The following is a 27,576-nucleotide window of genomic DNA, read 5'->3' as shown; positions in this document are numbered from 1 at the left end:
TCCTTAGCAAGCCTTTGCCGAAGTTGAAATAACAACTCTTGAAATAAGAATTTATTGTTCCTAAGGACATTGTCATTTGGCCTGATGTTTTTACGCAATTCAGCACTCTGCATTTCGGTTTTAAATATCGAAAAGTTTTTGAATACAAATCAAAAATTCCGTTTGAATTGAGTGCTGTGAAGGATATGGGCCAGTTAATTGATAATTTTCATTAGGGGACATGCTGTTGGCACGCTTTTAAGTACGATTTGATTAGCTGCTACAATTACAAAAGGACATTTCTTGTAATCTCTTGGGACGTGTTTTTGTGCGCCGCTTGTTGAACATCGCAATAACACAGGGCTAATTGGACAACGCTGTGCTTTCATTAGCAACCCTTTAAAAAAGGCAATGCATTAATCAGAGTCCTGCAGTTGTGCCTCGACGTCCAACATGGGCTGTCCTTGGTCCTTGGTGATTTGCTTTTGCCTTTGGCTGTGCACAACAATGGGCCAAAATAGCACAGGAGTGTTGGAACTGTTGAGCCGCATTAAAAAAGAGGACAATTTCGAGTGTTTGCTGCTAATGAAAAACCATAACGCCAGCTATGTGATGGATGAGCAAGGAAATGACTTTGCCAGGAGTCTAATGGAGGCAATAGAAACGCCTGTGTTGCAGCTTGATGAGCGAGTCGGTTACTTTCTTTATAGCAAGCAATCGAATAGAGTGTTGTCTGTGGTCTACATGATTAACACTGATTTGGATATCCATCGGGGTTTGCTCAAGGCTCTGGTGGCCAATTTACGTACGATGACCACATCTGGAGTGGTTTTTGTGGTGCAGCAAGGTGAAGTGGACGAGACATTTCTCTACAAACTATTTACGCAATGCTGGAGACTGAAGTTGCTCAATGTTCTGGTGATGTTCGAGGACTTTGAGGTGAATTCGATTAAAATTAAAATGTTTCAAATATTAGGTTGGTATTTCATTTCAGTTGACTCAAAACTTCTACAGCTATAATCACTTTCCTCGCTTTCAACTCGAAGAGCGCATCTTTGAACCATCAGCAATCATCTTTCCACAACGTTTACAAAATCTTCATGGCTTCGAACTCTCCATCATCATCGGTGGCTCTTCGCCCCGCATAATTGGCTACTATGATAGGCAGGGCAAAGCGGTTTACAAGGGCGTGGTCGGTCACTACATGGCGAACTTCCAGCAGAAGTACAACTGCATCTTCGTCGAGCCCTTTCCCGCCAATGCCACCGCCTTTGCGCCCTCCACGGATGTGATGAACGCTGTGAACAACGGCAGCGTGGAACTCTCTTTCGCGATCACCTTTCCCTTTCGTCTGACTCTGCGCGGCTTCGCCTATCCCATCGAGCAGATGCACTGGTGCCTCATGCTGCCCGTCGAGGCGGATGTTCCTCCCTCGGAGTACTACGTGCGCGTCTTTGAGCTGGCTGCCTTTCTTCTGACCCTGGCCACCATGGTGCTCACCTCGTTGACGCTCTCCACAGCGCTGCGACAGCATGGCTATCGAGTGCAGCTCATGGACTACGTGATGCACGAGAACAGTTTGAGGGGAGCGTTGGGTCAATCCTTCTACGAGGTGCTGAGGGCACCAATTGTGGTGCGCGTCATCTACGTGCAGATCTGTGTGCTGGGCTTCCTGCTCACCGCCTGGTACAATTCCTACTTCTCGGCCTACGTGACCAGCTCGCCCAAGGAGGCGCCCTACCTCAACTTCGACGATGTGCTGGCTTCCCACCTCAAGATCGTAGCCTGGGCGGAGGAATACAATGAGCTTGTTGCTCGCTTGGCATCGCTAAGGAAGTACGCACCCATGTTCTATGTGGAGCCCGACTTTAGCACGTACATCAGCATGCGAGATTCGTTTAACACGGAGTATGGCTACATGATGCCCACTACCAAGTGGGTGGTGATCGATGCCCAGCAGAAGACGTTCACCAAGCCGTTATTTCGCATGCGCACCGATTTCTGCTTCTTTCAGAATATACCCTTTGGATTCCCAGTGCAAGAGAACTCCATCTATCTGGAGCCACTCAAAGCTTTGATACTCGACATGGCAGCCACTGGTCTAACCTCGCATTATACGCAGAGTGCGTTCATGGAGCTGGTCGAGTCGGGAGAACTTCACTTTACCGATCTCAGTCCGGCCAGAGAGTTCCGCGCCATGCAGCTGCAGGATTTGCAATACATTTGGTATGGATTCGCCTTCATGGCGGCGCTTTCTTCCTCGGTGTGGCTGAGTGAACTCTTGTGGAATTGGCTGCGAAGGAGGCGGAAGAATAAATAGTAGTGCATACACTCTTTGTCTAGTCTTTGTTATCAGCGTAGGTATTCATTTGTCAAGAAGAGCCTAGAGATCCCCGGTGCATGTGTTCGCCCGGTTGTGCCATTGGCTGTGAAAGACTAAAGAGTAGCTGAGTGTATTCAGTCTTCGACTGTTATCACCGTAGATATTAATTTGTCAAGCAAAGCCCATTGAGATGCTGTTGCTGTGTGTCTTCCTTTGCCTTCCTGGCGGTGCTTTCTTCCTCTGTGACGCTAAGGTAACTATTGTGGCGTAGGCCAAAAAGAAGGAGGGATACTAAAGAGTAACTGAGTGTATTCAGTCTTCGACTGTTATCACCGTAGATATTAATTTGTCAAGAAAAGCCCATTGAGATGCTGTTGTTGTGTGTTTTCCTTTGTGCAAACAATATTCATTTGGCCAGGCAGCTAGCGAGCAAGTCTGTGGCTCAAAGTTCATGAAATGCAATTAAGATGCTTGTTCGGCTGGCGACTTTGGCTGCAGCTCCCCCAAGGTGCCACGACAACCAAGACGATGGCGATGACGACGACGACAACGTCGATGCGGATGATGTGAGACACCTGCGCTGGTAACTGGCGCCTCTTGAAATTCCCTAATCGACATGTTTCGATCTCAAATGACTTTGCCGCTCACTGCGCAGTCAAGTTGTTGTTGCAGCCGTGCGGCTGCGAGTAAAACATTTTCTCTAATCTGCACTGATGGCTGCTGGCGCATGCGTGCCGCATTTGGTTGCAACCCCAGCCACCGCCACCAGCTGCAAGCTGCAAGCTGTAAGCTGCAAGTATGCGGCAGCACAAAACGCTGATGATGCTGTTAATGCAGCAGTAGCTGCACACTTTGATTTTGACTGACAAGTGCCGCCTGTTGCTGTTGCTGTTGCTTTGGTTGTTGCCATAGCTGTTGCTGTTGTCGTGGTTGTTGTTGACATGCACAGCTGCATGCGCTTTCATGCGCTTCCTTTATTGGAGAAAATTATTTATATGCCCCTGATGATCTTGGCCAGACCCATCTCCATCTGTAGACTCTCTGTTTAATTAGCACAGACTTGGCTTGAAATAGATATGCCAGCTATAAAGTGTGTGAAGAGAGGTAATTGAATTGTCAATAAAACGCTTTTATTCTTCTGTATATCGAATCGCTTGCAAATACTTAGATAATTAGCGAGTAAGATCTATGTAGCTGCTAGAGCATTGTGTGTGGTTGGTTTGCATAAATAATAACTAACAAACATTTAACTAAAAGTGTAATTTCATTGCTTAACCATTAGGAGTATGAATGCAAGTACGAGTATATATATATATATAAAGTATTTATGTATAAACAAGAGCTTAATTATGAATTAGAGTATCTTCGTCTTCGTCTTCGTGTTCGCCAAGTTCAAGTTTGTTTATTATGTACATAAACTAAATTCAATAAATTAGAGAATATTGCAGAGTTCACAGTAAGTACATAAAAGTATAACAATTTTGTTTAATCGTAATATCTGTAACATAACCCAAACACCAAAAGATATATTTGCATAGTATTTGTATTAAAACTATCACATAATAATTGGCAGTTTAATTAACATTTACATTAACATCTAACTCTAGGTTTAATTTGTTTTACTTATGCGTATACTTAATATATTCTTTTCTTTATAGTACATTCGTTTTGTTTGTGTTGAGAGTGTGAGAAGAAACATTGTATATATTTTCATTATATTCATTTTGAATGATTTCTTTAACAAATACAAAATTAATGGCAAGTGCAATGCGTAAAATAAACAAAAAAACGCATCTCATGGATCTCTTTTTAAGTACCTGAACACTTGGCAGAGCAGCGGGTAACTTGAGTATTATTTATTTATGTAGCCAATACTTAAGCGACTTAAGAAATCTTTGCAGATAAACCATAAATTCTAAAATCTATCAACTTGTGCTAAGAATACACTTGCAGCGACTCACAAAAGAATGCAAAATTCAGAATTAATTTGCATTCAAAAACAATTAAGAAGCGACTGCAAGAGTATTTAATCTTCGACTTGCCGAAGTTGAGATTAAATTTAATTTAGGAAGTGTTCAAATTCGTTTGAAATATTTAATAGTAGTAGTTGTATTTACACAGACGATCTTCTTTATGCTAATTTGGACAAAGCAACTATAAATGAATGAAATACTTTTAATATACAGGAAACGCGGCTAAGAAGACATTCATTAATTCATAAATATGATATTTTTATAATTAATTGGTTTAACAATAATAAAATGTGGGTGAGTTAATAGAGTTTTGTTTGATTCTTTTGTGTTTTGTGTTTGTTTTGTTTGCAAGGAAGCGTTTGGCCTCATTTTGATATCACCACTCGTAAAATTGCTTTTTAGCTTCGTTTCAACTTGTTACTTTATAAGTAGGTTTAGTTAATTAATTGATTAATTCATTAGTTCATATATATTTAAGATTGCATTTTACTTTATGTTCTCTTTATAATTTGGCACATTTAAAATTAATTTGTGTATGTATGTGTGTGTTGAAAGTTGAGTATTTTATTTGGAAGTGCTTCTAGTGTGTGTGTGTGTTTTTTTATAGGAATTGCACAGAAAGCTGAGATAGGAATTCATCAATGATCGATGCGGGATTTAGTTGGCTCCCAAAAGAGTATTCGAGTTGTAATCTTAGTTTGTTTTTTGTCTATTCTTTCATTTTTTTTTTTGTATTTTTGTAAGTAAGGAACAAGAAATAGTTGGTTGTGTGTGGTTTCGCTTTGTTGGGTTCGTTACCGATTCGCCAGCAGCCCATTGGCCGGGGGTAACACTCCGGGCGGGGTATTGGGACCGCTGAGCACAACGCCCGCACTCATCAGACTGGGCGTGGCCACAGCACTTGACACCGCACTCAGCTGTCGCTGTTGAGCTAAGCTCGCTGCCGCATTGGCTGCATTGGCGCCGGCTCGCTGATGCTTCGAGGAGCTGCCTTTGATGAGGCTGCCGTTGTTCTTCTGGGTCATGTGCGTCTGATAGTGCTTGGCCAGATGCGCCTTCTGCCGGAAACTCTTGCCGCACAGCGAGCAAGCAAACGGCTTCTCTCCGGTATGCGTGCGTATGTGAACATTCACCGAGTACTTGTCCTTGAATCCCTTCGAGCAGATCGAACAGTAATGCAGCGAACGCTCCTTACGCTGTCCTCCGCCTCCTCCGGAGCTACCTCCTCCCGAGCTGCCTGAGCCACCGCTGGCATTGCAGTTGGCGGGCGGACTGTTGCTGCTGCTGCTGGCGCTGCCACTCGATGAGGAACTGCCTCCATTTCCGATGACGACGCCTAAGACGCTGCTGTTGCCGTTGCCCGCCTTGCTGTTGTTGTTGGCCACACTCGGGTTATTGTTGTTGTTGATGCTGCTGTTGCTGCGCTTGTACTGCTTCTTCGGCTTGCTGACGCCGCCAAGGCGACCTCCTGCTCCAGCTGGACTCACAGTCGACGTTGACACCTCTGGCTTCAATGGCTGCGGCGGCGGTTGCTGCTGCTGCTGTTGTGGTTGCTGCTGGGCATTGGCTAATGGCTGCAGTTGCGGGGCTGTTGCTGCGCTCGCTGCGGTGCCGCTGGGCGAGATTTGCATGAGTACATCACTGCTCGAGTAATCTCCAGGCGTGGGCGTGCCGTTGCCTCCGCTGCAGAACTGTTGCACCTCGTTGGCCAGCCGCTTGAGCTTCTCGAAGTCATCGCTGAATGCGTTCTCCAGCGACAGGAACATGTCATCCACAATAATGTTGGTGGCGTTGCCGCCATGCTGGCCATGATTCGACGCAGACATGACGCCCCCGCCGCCAACCTGGCCCATCGACTGCGCATCCTCGAACATTTGCGCCGTGCTCAGCGTCGAATCCGCGAATCCCAAAGCGTCGGCAGCATCGTCGGGCGTGAAAAGCAATCGCCGCATCTCGTCGTCTTTCACCACGGGCAAACTCAAGCCATTCTGCATGTGCTGCAGTCCCTTGGCATAGCCTTTGCCCTGGAGTGCACTGCGCAGCAGCGACTCCGCCGAGTTCTGCTCCGCTTCCGCATTGTGATCGGCCATGTGCCAGTCGTTGTTGTTGTTCTGGAACTGTGCCAGCTGCTGGCCTAGATCATTCACCCCTCCGCCGCCGCCACCCGCCAGAGAGATGGCCGTGACCAGTGAGGGTAGCGTCTGTCCGTGCTGAGATTGCTGCGATTGGGATTGCGAAATACTGCTGAGACCATTGGCGTCTGCCCCACTGACAATCACATCCTTGCCGTCCGTGCTGAAGCCGCTGTCGTCGTAGGGATACTCCGACTTGATGTAGCCCGGAAAGCTGCCCAGCAGACTGTCCAGATCGAGCGAGCTGGGCAGCTGCTCCGGTTCCCGCTTCAGCCAGGGCTCGGCTCCGTTTAATACTGTCAGTGTGTAGATCTGGCCATCGGCTGTCTCCAGGCTGCTGATGGTATCGCTGCTGCTGCCCGCCGCACTCGACGAGCTGCTCGCATTGGGCTGTTGTTGCTGCTGCTGGTGTTGCTGGTGTTGATGTTGCTGCTGGTGTTGTTGCTGTTGCTGCTGCTGGTGTTGTTGTAGGGGATGTGCTTGCGGAGATGTGGGACTGGGTTGGGTGCTACATCGAACGCTGCTCGTGTTCACACTCCCCGTTCCGCTCGCTGTCACCAGCTGCTGTTGCCAGCAGTAGCGATCGAGGTCCTCGAATATCGAGCTCGAGTCCAGGCGGCTGTTGTCCTTGTCTTGGTGCCAGAACTGCAAGGGAGTAGAGAAAGAACATACAGAAATTATAGCAAGTTGTCTTGAACAACAAGAAAAGAGCAACATTCTTCACTAAGGAATAAAATTTGATTCAGACGGAATGAAAGCATCAATTTCAATGTCGAAAGAGATGATTGATTTGAAATAGGTGAACAACAGAACTATTCAAAATGTTTATTTAAAGTACGCTATTCCGCTTTTGAAATGATTGTTTTAGGATTCCCAATTTTATTACTGCAAGGGAGTAGGGAAAGAACATACAGAAATTATAGGAAGTTGTCTTTAACAACAATGAAAGAGCAACATTCTTCACTAAGGAATAAAATTTGATTTAGACGGAATGAGCGCATAAATTTCAAAGTCGAAAGAGATGATCGATTGCTCATTCTTTAGAAGAAGAATTTGAATTAGGTGAACAACAGAACTCTTCAAAATTGTTATTTAAAGTACGCTATTCTGCTTTTGAAATCATTGTTTTAGGATTCCCAATTTGATTAGTCATTAATCATATTTTTTTGGAAGGTAATTTTATTAAGTATGTTTTGAAAGAACTCTTGATACACACCTCGTAGCCCTGTAACGTGGGATCGCCTCCATTGCTGGTGGTGCCATTGCGATTGCTGACTGCCACAATCCCTGCCCCGCCTCCGCTTCCATCTGTGACATCGTGCGTCATGTTGTTGTTGTTATTTCTTTGCTGCTGTGGCGTTTGTGACGTGTTTGGCTGATGTCCTTGGCTGTGATTGTGACTGTGTTGTGGCTGTTGTGTATGCTGTTGCTGATGATGTTGCTGCTGTTGCAGGTCTACGCAGGCTGCCACATCGACTCCGACGCCAACGCCGACTCCGATGCCAATGCCCATGTCAGGCGCTGTGACAAAGTCGAAGAAGTCCGTCTTCGAGAGATCCTCGGCACGAAAGGATTCACTTATATCCATGCCAGTCGATGTGGACATCTCCTCGGTGCCAATCATTTGATGTCCGTGAATTTCCAGTGCGAACAAAATGCTTTGACTTCTTGATTTGATATTGGAATATGAATTTTTCTTTAGTTAGCTGTAAGTATAAAGAAATGATCAAGAACTTTTAGAATGTGAATTGAAAGGAAGAAAAAAGATAAGTTAGAAAGGAAACTTTGGATAAACATTTCATTAAAGCTAAGAATATCGAGGAATATTTGAGTGGTAAAAAAATGAGAGAAATCAAATTAGCAAGACTAGAAGAAATTGTTCAAGTAATTCGATATTAAAATAGGAATGTTGTTTAATTATCCGTAAGTATAAGGAAATGATCAAGAATGCGAATTGAAAAGATACAAGAAGGAGAAGTTATGGAGTTAACGAAGAGTATTTTAGAAGAAGAAAATGAGACAAATTAAATTAAGCCTGTGAGAAGATAGATTACAAGTCATTCACTAAAACGTTGTTAAATAAAAGTAAAGACAGAAAGAGGCTCATTTAATAATGAAAAGACAGAAATTATAACAGCTAATATCTGTGAAGAACATTCCAAGTGACGGAAACAATATCAAAAGTACAAAAAACAGAAGTGGGAAATGTGATATGAAGCACATTAGTTGTATGAATGTTCAACTGAAATCGAACAGAGTGCATTGATTTCAAGCACCATCCACGCCTCGGAACGGACACTCAAACACTCGGCGAATATGTGAATAGCGAATACTCGAATACATTCACATTCACATTAATTTATTTAAGCCACTTGTCAGCTGGCTGCATAAGTCAATCACTCATTCATTCGCCCATTTCTTGCACTTGGTGTTGCTGTTGCCTCGCCTTGCCTCACATTGGCTCCCTCATCTTTCCCCTCTCACCACACTCTCAGATATTGCCTCAGTTTGGCTGTGTGCATTCCAGCAATACTTGCATTTTAATTTGGCCAGCTACTTTTAGCCTTCTCAGCTTTTTGCTGGCTATCTGCAAATAAATAAATCAAACTGACAGAAGGGTGACAAAGTGTAAACACATTTGGCGTGCTCGGCTCGTAAATCTCTTGAAGCCGCACTTGGACTTTGGCTATAGCTTTAACATATATAAACCTGACACGCTGTTTCAGTTTCAGTTTTTGGTTTCTGCTTCGATTTTTGTGGTTTTATTTTTGTTTCATTTGCATAGATTTCGCGAATCGAACAGAACAACTCGGGCATTTAGAACAGTTCAATTGCCATCGAGTCAGAGCCAGAGCCGAAGTGGTTGGCGGGGGAGTTGAGTGGTCAGTCTGAGTTTGAGTTTGATATCGATGCAGCCAGCAATCGGAATCGACATTAACATCGACATCGAAAACGAAATCGTATTGACAGCAGTTGCAGTTGCAGATTGTGATTGTTGTTGTCTTTGCTTGACTCGCTTGTTCACCATTCACGTATCGCAATCGTGTGGCAAGTAGAACTACGAGTAACTGTTCAAATTGTCAATTGATTTGCAGGTTCCATTTCATTTAGCAAGCAGGAATAAAAATGGCTTGGTCTGTTGTGGCAGCGTGAGAACCACAAATACAAATGACTTAACAAATTTGCATACAACACACTTCGAACGAAAGAAGAAGGGCAAGAGAGAGAGAGAGAGAGGGAGAGAGAGGAGGAAGTATTCTCTAGCATAGTTTAGATAAGGGCGAAGAGAAAATGCCATGGTATAAATATTTCAGATGCTGTTTGCGAGGAGCATTTAAGCGCAATCTACGCAGAAATCAACAGCAATGTGGCAGCAGTCCGCGAGAGTCAACATTGCAACCGAAGCAGCCGCAGCAGCAGCCACTGCAGCATCAACACCTGATCTCCAAATGCATTAAAATGCGGCAACAGCAACAGCAACAACTGAAACTGCAAAAGACACGACCCATTAGAGCCGAAGCTGCTGCTGCTGCTGCAACTGAAACTACAACAAGTGCAGGCCATTTGGCCAAGACGATCTGACCAGTCTGCACTTTAGCTGGCTCTTAACTCTTGAGCTCGTTTTCAGTGCTTTTGCCATGGCTTATCGCTCATCCATCTGGCCAGGCCAAAGAAGGCAAAAAGAGGCCTCTGAAATTTCACCAAAAAAAATAAAAAAAACTTTTGCGGCTTTTGCCTCAAATGCGTAATCATTTGTAGACATTTGGTTGGACTTCAGTCTGCTGCGACTGCTGCTCGGTAGTTTAGTTAATCATGATGTTTAAATTCAGAAATTACTTTATACATACTTGTACTTGTATTTTAGAGAGAGCGCGGGGTATGGAAATGAAATCCATAAAAAACGTATTAAATAAAATAATAATCAGCTACGTTTTGGGGCGCAAATATTGTCTAATTTGACTACGATTATTGTGATTTGTGTTTTGTGTTTGGCTGGCGAAAGAAAGTTTTGTGCCACACAGCCGCGTGGCTGGAACGTGCAACATTGCTCAGATCGATGCTGCTGCTGCCTGGCGGCCAATCATGTACGTGCATGTGCCCAGCACATGCATCATGTGGCAAGATGAAGATGCATGTGCCAGCAACTGAGACAGCAACTAAGACAGCGACAGCGACTTCGACCGCGACTCCAAGTGAAGCTGCAACTGTTATTGCGATTGCAGTTTATTTTTCTTTATGCTGCATTGCAATTGCAATCCTAATCGCTGAAATTGTTAGCGCATTTTGGCCAATACAAACAGCCTGCAGCGGCATCATTTAAAAAAACATGATAGCATGCTAGATGAATACACTAAACGAGAAAGGGAATATGCGCTCAGTCATAAAGAAGTCTGAATTTTAAGTATGATTATTGATTACATTTCATAAGACGATTATCTGCTTTTAAAAGTCTTTTCATGGTTCTCATATTTCTTTTATACAATTGGCTATTATCATAACTTCAAACAAGATAAATATTGTTTTGCTTATTAAGTATTAAACCCAATAAACAAATTAACACACCCTAATCAAGCAGTATCATATTTTCCCAAAATACATTAGCATATTTTTGAAATTTGTTTAAAGATTCTCTTCAGAGATTAAAGTATCACATTCAGTTAAGTTGAAAGGGTATTAATTATTCGACACATTGAATGTCAGTTTAAGCAAACAACTTGTTTTGCGATGCTTTCAATTTTGTTAGATTTACAGCGAGGGGGAGGAGTTGCTGCTTTTCGATTATGGGCCATAAATAAAAATGCGCCAATAATTTTTTTAATTAAACGATTTTTTGGCATATTTTTTTCTACACACACAAGTTAAGATCGTAAGCTGGTTTTAAGTTTTATTTTGTTTTTTTTTTGTCATGCAAATTGCATTGGGAAAATTGGCAGCAAGATTTATGGAAGTATGCAAAGCGTACGTCATCAAAAGAAAATTATGAAATTTTCGGCACATTTTCTTTGGTGTGCATCGCGGGTCGAGGAACATGATTAGCATGCCTCAACCTCCACCTCCAACTTCATCTTGTGACCCGCAAACACAGAGCGGGGCGTCAAAAATACAAAGAAGAAACAAATCAAATGCGGTAGTCAAAAGCCACCGCCGCAGTCATCGTCATCGTCACAGCCATTGACGTTGTCGAGATTAGTTTATGTGCAGGAATTTTTATATTGTGGTTACACAATTTTCTCCAGCATTGTCCCACCTCCTCCTCCTCCTCCTGCTTCTCCTCCCTGAAGAAAATCACACGATTAAGCTCGTCTGCTTCTGTTTCTCCTGCTTTTGTTTCGTGTTTGCTTTTGGCCGCATTTTCTTGTCAAATGTTGTTTGATTTTTTCACGATATTTCCACGCATTTTTAACCTAAATTCCGTGCTAAACGATTTTTTAATGTCTTCACTAACAAGTTTCAATTACCAATAGGCAAGAGTCATGGCAAAATGCGTGCATTTTTCGATGCCATTTGCAGACATAATCGAATGAAAACCAGTCCTCGATACTCAATACTCAATACCCAATACTCATCTCTCTCTCTATCTCTATCGTGCAATCAATTAAAATAATTCAACAATTGTAGCGAAATTGCCAAAGACATCAAGAAAGCAAGAAAGAAAGACAATGAGAGGCGAAGCGAGGAAGAAACCTGTTGATCCAGACGAAAGAGAGACGCGAATTGGTAACAACAGCGGCAACAAGTTGACTCACGTAGCCCAATCAAATTGCACTTCGATTGGCTCAAATGGAGCCATCTATTTGTCGATAATACTCAGTATTTATTGATACATTCGATTTAGATAAAAAGCAGCAGCGATTTTAAGTTTATGGCCTGACATTTACTTCTAGTTAAATCAATTTAAAGTAGAACAATAATAATAATATTTCCAGCTCTTATCTGACTGTGATCTTTGGCACTAACAAGTAAGAAAGCTGCAGGAGTGTGCTCAACTGTAGGATACCCTGTATACATTTTGAATGAAAACAATACAATGCGGTATTATTCCCAAATTATACCACAAAATATACCGAAAGTTATATTTGGTATATTGAAATACTATATCAATATTTATATATAATAAATATATACTGTATATATATATTGATACTATATACTCGATCTTATTAATCCTTAAATATACCAAATTAACATACCACAAAAATACTAAAATATACCAAGAGCTATATTTGGTATATAGATGGAGTTCTAAAATATTCTACATTGTCAGAAAAAGATACTAAGACCCCAAGCACAAAGTTATAATACCCTTTTATCCTATGTGTAGCGGGTATAAAAAGAGAAATTACTTTTGAGAATATCGATGTTTTACACCTTCGGTTTTACCACCTTTTTGGCGTCATAAAACGCATCATAAATGGATGCATAATGTGTGCAGCTGCAGAAAAACTATTTATTGATTTATTTTCTTCAGCCACATGTGTGCGATGCAAATGTCCATCGTTAGCGAAGTGAGGCCACTCTGCAAGCAGCCATAAGCCAGTCGATCATTTTTCAAGCAGATAATTATCGCCCACCAGCCAGCAGCAAAGCAGTTAACAGAAAGCTGGCCAAAAGGCTACTGGCCTAACCGGCTAAAAGCGCGTAACGGCAACAGTTGTGTTTGCCTGTCGCTGCTGTTGGCCAATTGACCAATTGACCAATAGCTGGAGAGGATTGCTTGATAAGCGGATGCCACTTCACTCTGGGTTTGCAGCTGTTGAACTTATGTTTCAATCGCATGCAAATGCATAATTGATTCTCCCCCCTCTTCTAGCCCGTGATACACAACTTTCGAAGCAGGCCTAATGAAGTAATCAACGGACATCATCTAAAAGAAACTCCCGGACTTCGTCTGCCCGGCATTGTCAATCAAAAGCAACGTTTTTATTGGCCTGCGTTACAAACGAAATCGCATCAAGATGTATTAATCATTTCGACCACTGTTCAGCTCTTGGTATTGGCTTTGGCTTTGGCGTTGGCGACGAAGACATGGCTTTATCAGTGCTCTAAGATCTTTTGGCATAAGCAAACGCAAACGCAAGAAACGTAAAAAGCCAAATAACTTCAGGCGAGACAAGCATGATTAAAATGCGCAAAAATGGCAAACTCCCAAATGGGCGCTACATGTTGGTAGCGCCAAACTCAGCTGCTGAACCAGCAACAACAGCAAGAACAGCAACAACATCACAACAGCAATGGCAACAACATTGTCGTGTGATGTACACGCGGCGCATTTCAATTCGATTTGATTAATGACAAAGCCTTAAAAGCAACTCCAACTCCAACAACGAAGATGTTGCTGATTGGCTCGTTGTCCGTTTGCCGCTGTCAACCCGCCAATTGCAATGGTTGCTGCTGTTACTGCTGCTGCTGTTGTAGGTGCAACGTCTTAGTTAGTTTGCCGTTGCTTTTTTATGACAGACTGTAAAAATAATTTGTTCAGTGCGCGAAGAGAACGCAACGCAACGAAACGCAAACGCTCATAAAGCAATCAAAATGCATGCAAAAACATAAAATACTATTTAACAGTTTCCTTTTCTTGACTTGATTAAATGCAAATCGCCAATTGCTCTTCGCCTCTTGGCGAGTAGAAAGTGTCGCTTTGTGGCCACCCACACACATGTGTGTGTGTGTGTGTTGTGCCACAGAAATCTGCATAAAGACTTGCCGGCCAAATAAGGCCAACCAGACTCGCATTGCTAGTGGGTGCTGCTGCTGCTGCTGCTACCTCTGGGAGTGATGTTGCTGGCGTGCTGCATGCAGCCACAGCAAGAGAGCATAATAAATTTCGAATTTGCTAGGAAACTTGTATCAGAACATGTCCATCTCATGCTACCCCCACACACTCGAAAAAATCTCTCTCGCATCCAGGTGAAAATTGTGGCTGCTGCTGCTGTTGCTTTCACAGCAGCAACACCCGCAGCAACCGACAAGCAAGCCACAACAACAACAGCAACAACAGCTTTGTGATTAATGTGTTAATTAAAGCCAGTTAGCTGGAACTTTTCAATACCCAGCCCCAAATTCGTGGCTTTAGAAATCGGCAGACATTAATCAAAATCAATAAGGCTGTCTCAAGACTCAAGACTCTGATTCAGATTCAGACTCAATGCCAACCCGGCAATAAGTTCGCAAAAGGCGAAAAGCCGAGCAAACCCCCAAGTCAAAAATTTGCATTTTAACAAGTTAATTTTTTTGTGTGCTCTTGTTGTTCTTGTTGTTGTTGTTGTTGTTGCTGTTGCTGTTATCGTTGCTGTTGTCCTTCTTGCTGTTCTTAGCCCATTGCAAAACGGTAGCGCACGAATTTGGTTGCTGTTGTTGTTGCTGTGGTTGCTGCTAATGTTGTTAATGCTGTTTTTTACTTTCAATTGCTTTTGACTGGCGACATAATAATGAGAAACCAAACGAAAAACTGCATTCATTGCCCAAACGTGACATGTTAATTGAGTTTGTTGGTTTTTTTTTCTTCAGCTCTTTCGATTTTTCTTAGTCTGTTAGGCTGGGTGGGCGTTAACCCCAAAGAGCCGAGCCACAATTTTGACAGCTGTCTATGTCTAACGTCTATCTATCTAGTCGGGCAGTAACTTAATTTGCTGCTTTCAAAATGCATGCACAGTTAGATCACAACAAATAACATATATTTATAATAAGTTAAACGTTTCAGACGCGAGCGAGACAGAGAGAGACAGAGAGAGAGAGAGAGAGAGAGAGAGAGAGAGACGCCTCTGCCAGACAGACAGACAGACAATGAACGTTGAGCCATGATAACTATATTGATTTTTGGCAAACGAGCTGAAAAGACATTGAAACCGAGGGAATCGTGAGTCTGGCCAAACAATCAAAAGCAAATAGTAACAATAAAGCCAGAGAGCTCTTTTATGCCTTTGGTTGCTGTGCTTTGGTGTGGTGTGTCTGTGACGTGATCGCTGCAGGCGCCACTTGGCAGCCAAACAAAAGAGCAGGTCAGAGCACAGCACGCCAGGAATTCTGGCTAATCAGCACAAGCTACAACTCCGTCTCCGTCTCCGACTCCACATCCAACTCCAACTCCAACTCGAAGCTAAGACAAAAGGGTGGGCGCTAAGAGTTGAAGTTAGACGATCCCATGTATTCAGTTTTGAAGGCTGCCATTCATTAAAGCCATTTAACTGTTAAGCTTTGTACTTTGTAGGTAGGTGTGTGTGTGTGTCGTGTGTATGCGATTTTGTCTAGCAATTTGTTTGCTGTCATGTCAAAGTGCAATGAAAATATTTTCACTTGCCCATCAAATGGCACACAGCAAACACACAACACACAACACTTGACATGCGGCAGACAAACGTCAAACATTCCGCAATGCCACCCAAACAGCATCTTCATAAATTTGATGCTGTTGCCGTTTCACCCAACGGCAACAACGACGGCAGCAACAGCAACAGCAGCAACACTCCCACATACCCGAAACGGAGTCTCTCTTTGGCAAATATCGTGTGTTGTCTGTGGGCTCCTTGAGGCCTGGCTTCATCTTCATCGTCTTCCTCGTCTTGTGGGTCGATCAAAATTTTTGTGGCGTCGTTTTCATCATCATCATTAAATTCGTCAAGATGCAAATTTCTTGGCGTCTTCTTTGTTGTCGTTGCTGCTGATGTTGCAGTTGCAGCTGCTGTTACTGTGGCTGTTGCTGTTGTGGTTGCTTGACAGTCGTGCGCATCTTCCTGGAAGGGGGACAGATTGATTCCAGTCGCCAGGTTGAGGCATTTTCTCAACTTGTAGTGGGCGTCTTGCGGCACGTAGTCGACTACCGAGTAGACATACATATATGGGCATCTATAACGCTTTGAAGTATAACTCATGCTTAGACAAACTACATAAATTGCTCGTGACTGCAATTAGACAATTGTCGCTGTCGTCAAACCCATATAGCCAAAGCCAAAGCCATGGCTCAGAAGCTAATGAATTTTTATTTGTGCTCGCATATGTCTTACAAGACAACAGCAGAGCAACAGCAACAGCAGCAGCTACAGCAACAGCGGCAGCTACAGCAAAAACAAAGTCTTCATTGTGTTGGTGTTGTTGTGGGCATTGGTTGGCTTAGCTGTTGTTGCTGCTGCTGCCGTTGCTGCTTGTATAAATTACCATAATAACAAATTACGGATCATTAAGATTGTCAGCTACTTCGTTTCAATTAATTAACCATTAATTACAAAGCGCCTGAATGGCAGAATGTGGCAACACAAACAGTGCCTGCTAACGACAAATGCTGTGTACATGAGCCTACAGACTTCAAGCCCAAAAACCTAACAACCAAACAGCAAACAGCCAGCAGCCAGTAGGCAACGGGCCAACGAACGGCATCCAGGCAGCCATATAAGCCACGACGACAAGAAGCCAAAATTAATGCAAAAGAAGACAACAACAACAATTGTTACAGCAAGTGAAGAAAAGCACAAAAAAGCAGCTGTGCACAAAAATGCAAATTTTAACAGAGTAAAACAACAGCAGAGACAGCAACAGCAACAGCGACAACGACGACAAAAACAAACACAACAAATATGCTAAGAGACTTCACTTTCAATATAGTATAAGCAAAGGATGCTATTTGTTGTTCCCTTCCTTTCCCTCCCCTTCTTCTCTTTCTCCACCCAAGCTGTTTGTCGCGTTTGCAAGTTGCACAAATTGCATTTTGCCATATAAAACACAATTTCAACTAAAGACAAAAGAAAACCCAAACAGACAACAGAAGAGTAAATGTGACAAAAGCCCAAAAACGCAAACCGAAAGTGAAACTTCGAGAGAACCGAAATGGGAAACTAGAAATTTGCATAGAAATGAATTTGCAAGAGCTACTACAACATATAAGTAGTATATCCAACTACTATAGCATGTCTATAAGTAGTAAATCTACTGCCGACTGCAGATGCTGCATCGAGTGCGAAGCATGGGAACAATTTATTTATCACTCACGAAAGCAACAAAGGAATGTCGCTACTCTCTAACTATATTCTCTCTGAAACATAGTCTAAAACTAATCTGAAATCTATAAAATACTCGTAATAGAAAACAAATAAGAAATCGAGTGTGCTCGACTGTGAGATATCCTCAAGATAGTACGGTATTATTTTCAAAACATACCAAATTAATATACTGAAAATATACTAAATTTGGTATTGATATAGTAGTACATAAAAACATACCATTTTAAATTTTAAAATATACTAAATTAATTTTCTTACTAAAATACTAAATATATACCAACGTGTATATTTGGTATATTGATATAGTAGTACATTCCAAATATACACCACAGAGTGCAAAATATACTAGATGGTCAGTCATAGCAACTAAGCCCCGTAGTAAGTATTAAAAACAAAAGACTTAGGCAACGAACTTGTCAATCAACAGAAGAAGTGAAAGACATGGCTATATACCCTTCTACCGGGTATACAAATACAACTAAAACTATGTATAGTTGGGTTTGGTTCACGCTGTTGTGCAACCGCAAAACCGATAATTATGGAACTTCAGGTGGTTCTTATTACGTGTGTTCACGTTAGTGGTAATTGCATGCGACTGGTCGATTAAAGAATTCCACCTTCGATTTCATGTGCTAGGTGAGCCCTATTACAACTACAACTACAATTGCAACTACTTTGTTACTGCATGGTTTTAGCCTGCGGCTTGGCTTTATGACAGGCCGATGACTGAGCGAGTTCGTTGCCTAAGTCTTTTGTATGATACGTGTGCGGGGGGAATGCGCATGCAAATATTTGCATACATTTAGTATACGCTTGCAGTTTGCAGTTTTCAGCTTGCAGTTTACAGTTCAGTTTACTTACACACCCACTGCCATTGCCTTAGCAACACAAAGGCCTCTTTTAGATACGAGCACGATACTCGGGTGAAGCCGCAGCTCTAAATATATTACACTCTAATGTCTTTTAAACCGAAACTATAAATTTCTTATCGCACATCGAAAATCGCGCTTGCCCCTACAAGTCAAAACCGAACGTGGCCAGCGGCAGTCGTAGTCGCAGTCGCAGACGTAGTCGATGTCTTGGACACACACCCTAGTTGGCCATGCAATGGCATGATATGACCATACTACACACACACACACTCTGCCGCTGACTCGTGCGTCATATTCAAATGCAGAGAGTCTGGGCAAGAGTCTGTAGATTGCGTTCGGCAGATAAGACAGCGCCACTGTTTTCTTTTTGGCAGTGGCCGGGAGTCGGGAGTCGCATTCTTTCAAAGGCCGTTTCAGCGCGGCCGGCCTAACGGATTCGTTCGCTTTGGACCAGGAACCACAAGCTATGCATATGAGATCACATGAGTGTGTGCCATAAATGGATGGCAGGCGAGTACGTGCCTTAAAAAGTCAAATGTACGGATAATAATTTTGATTTATTGGCACAACAGCAACTGCGAGAGTCGCAATACTTAGTTGCAATCTGTGCCAGATAACTCAATTCAACTTCGACTCCGTCTCCGTTTCATACTTGGTCATTATCAGACGGAGCCGCAACCCAAGCTCAGCCTACTAGAGAGGCGTGTGCTGTATGGAGCTGCGGAGGGGCGTGTGCCTAACATGCTAATGAGCCAACATTCGGTGGACCAATCGCTGCGCAGCTTGACTAATATTCAAAACAACATCAACCTCACAGCCAACAGCAACAACAATGCCCACGTCTCAGTTTTGAGTTTCTTTTTTTTCGGGGTATTTGCGTCGTTGTTTTCTGCATCTTTAGCCATGATGTTTGCATAATGTTTGCGCGAGGTACCGCAAACATTTTCCGCTTTGCGTGCGTTTTAATTATGAAACTGGGAAATCGATATGTGTTATTTGCATAAACCATTCGCACGCGCAAATAAAAAATGATGAGACTGCAGACTCCAAGCCACGAAATACTCGTCGTCATCTATCAGCTGGCCAATGGGATTGATTTATAAGCCCGTTAAGGAATGCTATTATCTGGGGGATGCCGTTGACAGGCGCCGAAAGAAAAGAAAGTCACTCGCATTACTTTCTACCTCAGTTCAGTTCAGTTTCTGTGCACTTTTTATCAGCCTATCGCTGCGGGCAACTCCAGAGAGTCATTCATCTTGCAGTCGAGGCAGTAAAGCAGATTAAGCTGTAAATAAAGCTGCTGCTCTGTCAATCTGTCAGGAAATCCAGGCCTCATCTTCGTCCTCATCCTCACCCTCACTTCACTTCAATGCTCTTTTAATTGCAGACATTTATGCGCGCTCCATTTTGCAGATGTGTAAGATTTGTTCGGACTTACAGAAGATGTTTGCCAATTGGCAATAGGCAATTGAATTGCTTGCCCCCCGACTAATTGCTTGGGAATGCGAAAAGCGCTCTAACGGTCTCCCATCTTCTTCTCTCTCGGCCATGCAAATTGAGATGTTGCTGCTGCTGTTGCCAGTTGTACGCACAATTAATGCCTGACAGCAGTTAGTTCGGGACACACACTCAAAGGCAATTAGGGTCGTCGTCGTCGACGTTGTCGTGTCGTGTGGCCAAAACCATTGCGAAACATTCGCGACAAGTCTGCTCGTTGTTGGACAGGCAAACAGCCATGCAAATTGTAATTTATGTGACAAATTTTTATGTACCACATGAGGAAATTTATTGAACACTTGCGACGCGTTGCGACGCGACAAAGATGCCAAAGACTCCAAAGACGAACCCCATTGGGGCATGAGTTCAACGCTAACAGGTGTTTTCTTAGCTTCTTGTTCCTCTTGTTTGTCCGTCCAGTGTGTGTGTGTGTGTAAGCTCAGTGATTAGTTATGTAGCTCCGTTAAGTCCATAATAGTTTCGTATTCATTCATCGACTGAACGAGCATTCGATTGTCAATTTCGGTTCATTGAGTTTTTGTCATGACGGAAGCAGCTCGCAGCTCGAAGTGTTGACTCTTAACTGATGTACGCACAGCGTAATCCGAGTCATATTCAAAAGCCATTTATCATTTAAGAGGCTTAAGCCATATCATTCCAAATGCCTTTTGTCTAACAATTTGTCAATGATGCACGGTTCCGTTCGTCCGAGACACAAGAACCAACCAACGACTCATCCATTAATATAAGTCAAAATTTTTGTTAAGAGCTAAGCAAAGAAACTAGTTTCTTTTTAAGTTAATTTTTGTTTGGTATTTTTTCGCCACAGCGGTGCACCGCGTCATCGAAATAGAAATCAATAAAAAAAATCCAAGAGGATTTCAAGAGGCAGGCAGCCACAGCCACACGCATTAGACTAATTAAAATATACGAGTTTGTGGCGTGAGCATATAGCGAGATTTGCATTTAAAATCGATTCAAACATGCTTATCTCTGTGGCTCTCTGTGGCTAACTAAAAATACCCAAGACACCCCCACACGCAGCAGGTCAACCAGTTTATAGAGCAGCCTCATCTATCATTCTGATAGCGTGAACTCTAAGCCGGAATTCGAACTAAATTTGGAATTTGGATATCGGATTTGGATGTGGAATTTGGACAATCTGTATATGTCTAATTGATGTCGCAAAAGATGAACTTACATTTTATTGCTTAGCTTAGGTTGTTTTTGATTCGAAGTGAAAGAGCTTAAGGTGCTGACTCTGACATATTGCATAGGATTCGCACTGAAACAAGACAGAGAGAAACATTAGGCAGGCAGGCAAAAGACAGCACACATATAACATAAATATAAAATAAATAATTAAAAAAGATTAAGAACAACAAACCAAAGGGTAGAAACAATAATAATAAACAAAAGGTCAAATCACAAATAAAAAACCGGTTTGACAATTTAGCAAAATTCAGAAATTAACTCTTCTTCTTCTACCCACATACACATATTATCTGTGTTTGCTCTCTTCTCTTAAGCGTTGTCGACGTCATTAAACGACGAATAAATATTTTAATAAAATCATTCTTATTTCAGTATCACACATTTCCTATGCAACTGCCGAACTGCTCAGCACACAAAAAAACTTGTTGTTTGACCCAATTTCCCATTACAAATTATTGGGACAAAAGGGAATTTCGCTCTGCGCTGCAAAATGGTTTTCGTCTTGTGCCATTGTAATTTATTGCATGTTTTGCTCATTAAATTGATTTTTCTTCCCTCTGATTTTGAGTGCGAGTGTCATTGCCGGGTCGGGACTGTCAGTCGGACAGTCCGACAGTTGGACAAACAAGGAACACAGAAGCACACGAATGTCTCTCGATGCTGTTGTTGTTTGTTGTTTTCAGCACGCTCGAGTTTCATAAAAAATGCCAATTAAGCGTGAATATAAGTGCCAGATAATTTTTCAGACAGCAGCCAATGTAACCCAAATTGCCAAAAAGCCAAAACAAACCCCGAAAAAAATAAGAGTTACAGTCCCAACTGCATATCGAAGTGAGGAAACAAAAAAACATACACAACAGTTTTATGCTCTGCAAAAAGAAAGAGCAAATAAGAAAGCTACAGTCGAGTGTGCTCGACTGTGAGATACACGCTACTTATTTTTAATTATAGCAAAACAGTGCGATATTCATTTTAAAATATACCACAAAAATACTAAAAATATACCATAGAGTGCAAAATATAACAGATTGTTAGCCAAAGCTACTAACATAACATTTGCTGTCTAAAAATTATATCTTTATCTCTTATAGTCTTTGAGATCTGCGTATTCATACCCATGGACGGACGGACAGACAGACGTACAGGACGGATCAAGAATACATATACTTTATAGGGTCGGAGATGCCTCCATCTGTCAATAACTACATTTCCTGGAGTCACAAAAATAAGAGTTACAGTCCCAACTGCATATCGAAGTGAGGAAACAAAAACATACACAACAGTTTTATGCTCTGCAAAAAGAAAGAGCAAATAAGAAAGCTACAGTCGAGTGTGCTCGACTGTGAGATACACGCTACTTATTTTTAATTATAGCAAAACAGTGCGATATTCATTTTAAAATATACCACAAAAATACTAAAAATATACCATAGAGTGCAAAATATAACAGATTGTTAGTCAAAGCTACTAACATAACATCTGTTGTCGAAAAATTATATCTTTATCTCTTATAGTCTTTGAGATCTGCGTATTCATACCCATGGACGGACGGACAGACAGACGTACAGGACGGATCAAGAATACATATACTTTATAGGGTCGGAGATGCCTCCATCTGCCAATTAACTACATTTCCTGTAGTCACAAAACTATAATACTCTTCTACCCTATGGGTAGCGGGTATAAAAACTCCTTTCTTTGTCAGGACTTGTAACAAAACACAATGGCAAAGGAAATCTGTAATAATTATCATTATTGAAATCGATTTCAATACAACGCACTTGTGCTTATGCTTAAATGGAATGCTACTCAAGTTATTATTAAATGAGCTGAGAGACCACCCCGAACGGACGGACGGACGGACGGAGTGACGTCCTCTTGAAGTGAATCGAGTGAAATCTTCAAAGCTGCCGTCGTCATCGAGTAATAAGCCTTGCTTATCGTTCAAATGGTATGTGGAGGGCATTTGATATTCGTTTCAACTTTAGCGCCTGACACAATAAGGCAGCTTTAAAAAAATATTTACAACACTCAAGTGCAGTTCAAGTGCTGGGCCAAGTCATCGATATGCCCGGCGATGTCCAACTTCGAGTCCAACTTCGACTGCGACTCCACAGGCAAAAACGAAGGCCCCCACATAAAGAAGAACGATACAGAGTGCTTCTTCTGCGTTTTTGTGTTACTTTTATTTCATTTTCGAGCATTTTTCATTTAAAAGCGACAGCCAACTGATGTCGATGTGGATGTGGATGTCGATGTCGATGTCGATGTCCACTTCCATTGCCAACTCTTGGCTGACCGAGATCTGTATGTTGGCATGTGAATAGAGGTTAGTTACTTTTCTCTTCTTCTTCGAACTTCGTGTGGGACTCGTCTTAATTTCAATTTCAATTTCGACAACAGCAGCAACATCAGTTTCAGTTTCAATTTCAATTACAATTTCAATTTTAACTAGCCAAGTTAATAAGGTAATAAAAAACAAGGCAATTGCGAACGAAATAAAACGCAGTTAATACAAAGACCAAAACACAATGACGATCATAATAACAAAGTTCGAGTGCGAGTAGGAGTATGAATACACAGTATGAGTATGAGTACAATTCAATGCTGCTCTCGTGTTCAAAATGTCAACAGTCCGGGGTCGCAGCATCCCCAGGCATCTCATTTTTTTGTTGAATTTTAGTTTTGCTTTTCGACTTGATTTTTTTTTTTTTTTTATATTTCGTTTTTTTTTGGGAGATGCTCGTTTATTGCCTTGCGATGCGGCTTTGATTTTGATAAATGTTTAATTAATTTTGTGCCTCAGTCAAACATTAAACTTGGCCATTTTCAGACTTAATGAACAAAAATTAACAACACACTGAGAGCGGAGAGAAACCAAGCGGAAGATCTTCAAAGTAAGTCTTTGAATCATTTCAGTTTTTTTTTTCGTTTTTGGTTAGTTTTTTTTTCCTTATATTTTTCGGGGTTTCTTAGTTTCTCGCCGTTTTACATTATGCTGGTTTCGAGTCGAGTTGAGTCGAGTCTTGGCTTGGCTTGTGTGTGGTTTAATATTATGAATGAATGTTTACATATGTGAAAAATGTTGTAATTAGTTTTTCTTCTTCTCTGCCCTCGCTCAGAGTGATTTTCAACAACAACTGCAAATTACAAGTTATTATTAATGTTAACAAGCGAAATCGCCGTGTACTTATGTGAAAACTCATTTGGCAGGGGGGTCTTCATGATTTATTTATCCATCTATATATATTTGGACAGACGATACATACTCGAACATATGCTGTACATTAATGTCTGTTCTTGATTTATGTGAGCATGGCTTGATTTGTTACATAAACCGCACTCAGCACTGAAGCACTCAAGCACTGAGCAAGTGGGTCAACTGTCCCCTGGGTCAGACTGTGAGTATTGATGAAAAACTAGCAACTTAACGCGCAATCTGTGAGGCTTCAGCAGTAGCTGGTGAAGAGTACATAGAATTCGAAATCAAAACGTTCCACAGTAATTATGCAAAAGATTTTCGAGTAAAGCTCATTGCACAAGCAAGCTAAAGCTGAAGCCTCGCTGCTACTCACAACTCACTACAGTTTAGGCCCATCAACTACAACGAATGCAACGACAACAACACGAGCTCGTAAAATATGCAAAATGTGTGCCAGGCCGTGCAGTAGACAACCGACAATCGACAACCGACAACCAACAGCGAAAAGCGAACAGCGAACAGCGAATAGTCGACAACCGACAGTGAGCAGTCGGCAGTCCGTTAACGACTTGTGTCAATAAAAATCAAGCAAAGCACTGCAAATGCATTCATGGATGTACTCACTACGAATACGAATACGAATACGAGTGCATATTCTGCAGCAGGTTGAACGCTGCCTCCGTTGTTGCACTTGTTCTACTCATCGTTGTTTGGTTGGTGTTGATGTTGTTGCAGCTGGCAGGAAAAATCGAAGAATGTCTAGACAGCAGACAGCCAAAGTCACTTCACATTGCAGCTTTGCTTCCTGACTGCCTGCCTGCCTGACTGCCAGCCTCTAACGGACGAGCAATGATTGTGAAGATGTGGATATGGATTTTGCTGACTGTAGCTCTGTTGTAGCTTTTTTGTTGTTTTGTTTTGTCGGTGCAACAAGTATTGCAAAGACTTGCGCAAAACGTATTAGTTGCGGCACATACTCGTAAATATTATTGCCAGGCCAAACCGAGCTAAGCCAAAAGCCAAGGATAGCGAATGAGTTGCAACTAAATGCAGAAATGCAATAAATTCTTTAATATATCGAATACAAATCGTTTAAAGCTCGCCCATTGTCTTCAGGATATTAAGCATAAACCGAAGGTTTCATATTCATGAGAAAACAAGTGAGAAGGGTATTAGCGAGTGGGCTCGACTCTGAGATACCTGCTACACATTTGGAATAATACATAACGAAAAATACTGAAAATATACCATGTTCTATATTTGAGATATTAGTATAGTGTTATATTACATTCAAAATATATAATTTAAAATTTTGAAATATACCAAATTAATATACCACAAAAATACCAAAAGGTTTTATTTGGTATTTTGATATAATACTACATTGAAAAGATACCAAAATATACCAGATTATCAGCCAAAGCTGACCCTTTTGCCCTATAAAAAACAAAAGACTTAGGCAACGAACTTGTCAATCAACGACATGTGTACTTAATGGAATGCAGGAAGCCCAAAGGGCACATTGCATGAAGTTTACAGTACAGCAACAACAATTGCACTTCAAGCATCAACAATAGAAAATGAAGTAAATAAATAAATGAAACGAAAATCAAAAGCGGGCAAAAGTTCTCAGCGTCAGAGTAACAATTTATGACACATGCTCTTGTTGTTGTTGTTGTTGGTGTTGCTGTGTGCCAGCAACAAGCGAAGCTACTCCACAATGTCGACAACTACGACGACGACGACGACTGAAGTGTAACTTCCCACTGACCCAATTTACAAGCACTTAATGCCAAAAAGGAGAAGTTGTAGAAGAAATAAACAAAGACGAAAGCCAAGCTGGTAATGCATATCAAATAAAATTAAAGTAACAACAACAGCAACCACAACAACATCAACTACAACGAGAGCAATGGAGCAGCAACAATGCGTGCCAACAAGACGACAAAAATTATGACCAAAATAGACAAATAAAAAATTTAAATTAAAATCCAAAAACTCCCACACATAAAAGTCGAGAAAGAGACTTGAAAAAAACAGGGGGGGAAAAAAAGGTCTGTCAAAATTAAATCATTTCGGTGGCACACAACATAAACCGATGGTTAAAAGTTGATAATGATGATGCTTGGATAACGCTCGTTATTACTTTGCCTCAAGTTGCTGTTGTTGTCCAGTGCGTTGGTGTCTGGCACTGGCTTTGGCAGCGTAACAAATGCTATTTTGACAAAGTGTCTGACATGAGGAGCGTGGAAAAAATAAAAAAGACAGGCAAGAAACACAAACAGAGTCTGGGGAGGGCGATTAACATGAGAAAATCTGAGTGCAAAATGTGTGTTTCGTGTTTCGTGCGTTGTAAGTATATAAATATTAAAATTTCTTTAGCTATTGTTGTACTCACACCAGCTGATAAACTCTAGACAGTTCGCTTCTGCCACCGTTAGAGCAATCTTGGAAGCTTGGACGGTCGAGCCGACACACACATTTAGTCCATTCCACTTGACGAGCTCGCTTCCGGTTTCATTTGAGTGAAATTTTGCGCCTGCGGCAAATTTATGTGAGAAAACAACAACTAAAACATCAACAGCAACATTTTTCATAGAAAATTATGAACGAAACCGAACAAACATCCAAGATGCAATTTGCATATTTGCCGCCTTTAGCGCTTTAACACATACTCTCGGTCCACTCATTAATAGCGTATTTGTTGTTATACTCGTACAGCTAAAAAGCACAAGCATAAACCATCGCTCATCGACGGGTATCGTGCATTAATTATTAATATTAAATATTAGAAAAATCCATAATGGGCAAATTAATCAGTTTCGATTTCATAAGCTTAACAACTTTTGATTTGCCAAATGTAGGCTATAATTTGAGAAAAACTCATTCTATGTTATTTTATGGGCCCAACAGATAATTAAGATGACAATCTTAAATTGATGAGATTAGCCAAGCACCAAGCACCAACACCGAATAGAAATCGTGAAAGCTGTGCCCAAAAATTAATAAGATGGAAAACTTTTTGGCATGTTTATTGCGCATCTTAATTGAAATTGATTCAAATAGCATTCCGCATTATTATTATTGATTTAGCTACTCTCGGTTTAATTGAATTTAAATAATTGCATCTGCTTAGCATTCATTGAGTGCATTAAGCAGCTGCTGTCTGTGTATTAAATCTTTACAAGTTGATTTACTTGTCATATAAATAAAGTTTATAACCAGCTCGGCATTTGCCCCTATCAATATACTTGGAAACATAAATAAATAAATAAATTCTTGCGCAAGTAATTATTCGAGTAAGTGTCTTATCTCATCGTACAGTTGTGGCTAATGATAAATTAGACAACTCCTGCGAATTTGACATCGAAAATTTTCAATTATGAAGCCAT

At 41.6% G+C, this 27,576-nt stretch overlaps 3 protein-coding genes across 3 annotated transcripts in view; 1 reads left to right on the top strand and 2 right to left on the bottom strand.

The window, feature by feature from the left end:
- The window catches only part of LOC133836578 (trypsin inhibitor-like), a 42,814-nt gene that overhangs the window by 2,124 nt on the left and 13,114 nt on the right, over window positions 1-27,576 (bottom strand). The window lies entirely within an intron of this gene.
- Window positions 487-2,299, top strand: LOC133836853 (uncharacterized). The gene is made up of 2 exons (XM_062267441.1): window positions 487-918; window positions 974-2,299. The coding sequence occupies exons 1-2, from the start codon at window positions 487-489 to the stop codon at window positions 2,297-2,299; spliced, it is 1,758 nt and encodes a 585-aa protein (XP_062123425.1).
- LOC133838051 (myb-like protein AA) lies at window positions 3,407-8,096 on the bottom strand. Its single transcript, XM_062269001.1, has 2 exons — window positions 7,624-8,096; window positions 3,407-7,052 (listed from the first exon to the last, which is right to left on the bottom strand). Exons 1-2 carry the CDS (start codon window positions 8,029-8,031, stop codon window positions 5,070-5,072), a joined length of 2,391 nt encoding a protein of 796 aa, XP_062124985.1. The 5' UTR covers window positions 8,032-8,096; the 3' UTR covers window positions 3,407-5,069.

Source organism: Drosophila sulfurigaster, chromosome 2R (assembly GCF_023558435.1).
Source record: "Drosophila sulfurigaster albostrigata strain 15112-1811.04 chromosome 2R, ASM2355843v2, whole genome shotgun sequence".
Classification (NCBI taxonomy): Eukaryota; Metazoa; Arthropoda; class Insecta; order Diptera; family Drosophilidae; genus Drosophila; species Drosophila sulfurigaster.
The sequence above is the reverse complement of the archived record's forward strand: the minus strand, read 5'-3'. Positions and strand labels throughout refer to the sequence as shown.

What these genes read in the sequence shown, in the direction of transcription:
- LOC133836853 (XM_062267441.1), top strand. Translation starts at nt 487, where the DNA reads ATGGGCCAAAATAGCACAGGAGTGTTGGAACTGTTGAGCCGCATTAAA. An exon ending in TGATGTTCGAGGACTTTGAG is followed by an intron (nt 919 to 973) that starts GTGAATTCGATT and finishes ATTTCATTTCAG; the next exon opens with TTGACTCAAAACTTCTACAG.
- LOC133838051 (XM_062269001.1), bottom strand. Translation starts at nt 8,031, where the DNA reads ATGATTGGCACCGAGGAGATGTCCACATCGACTGGCATGGATATAAGT. An exon ending in CCACGTTACAGGGCTACGAG is followed by an intron (nt 7,053 to 7,623) that starts GTGTGTATCAAG and finishes ACTCCCTTGCAG; the next exon opens with TTCTGGCACCAAGACAAGGA.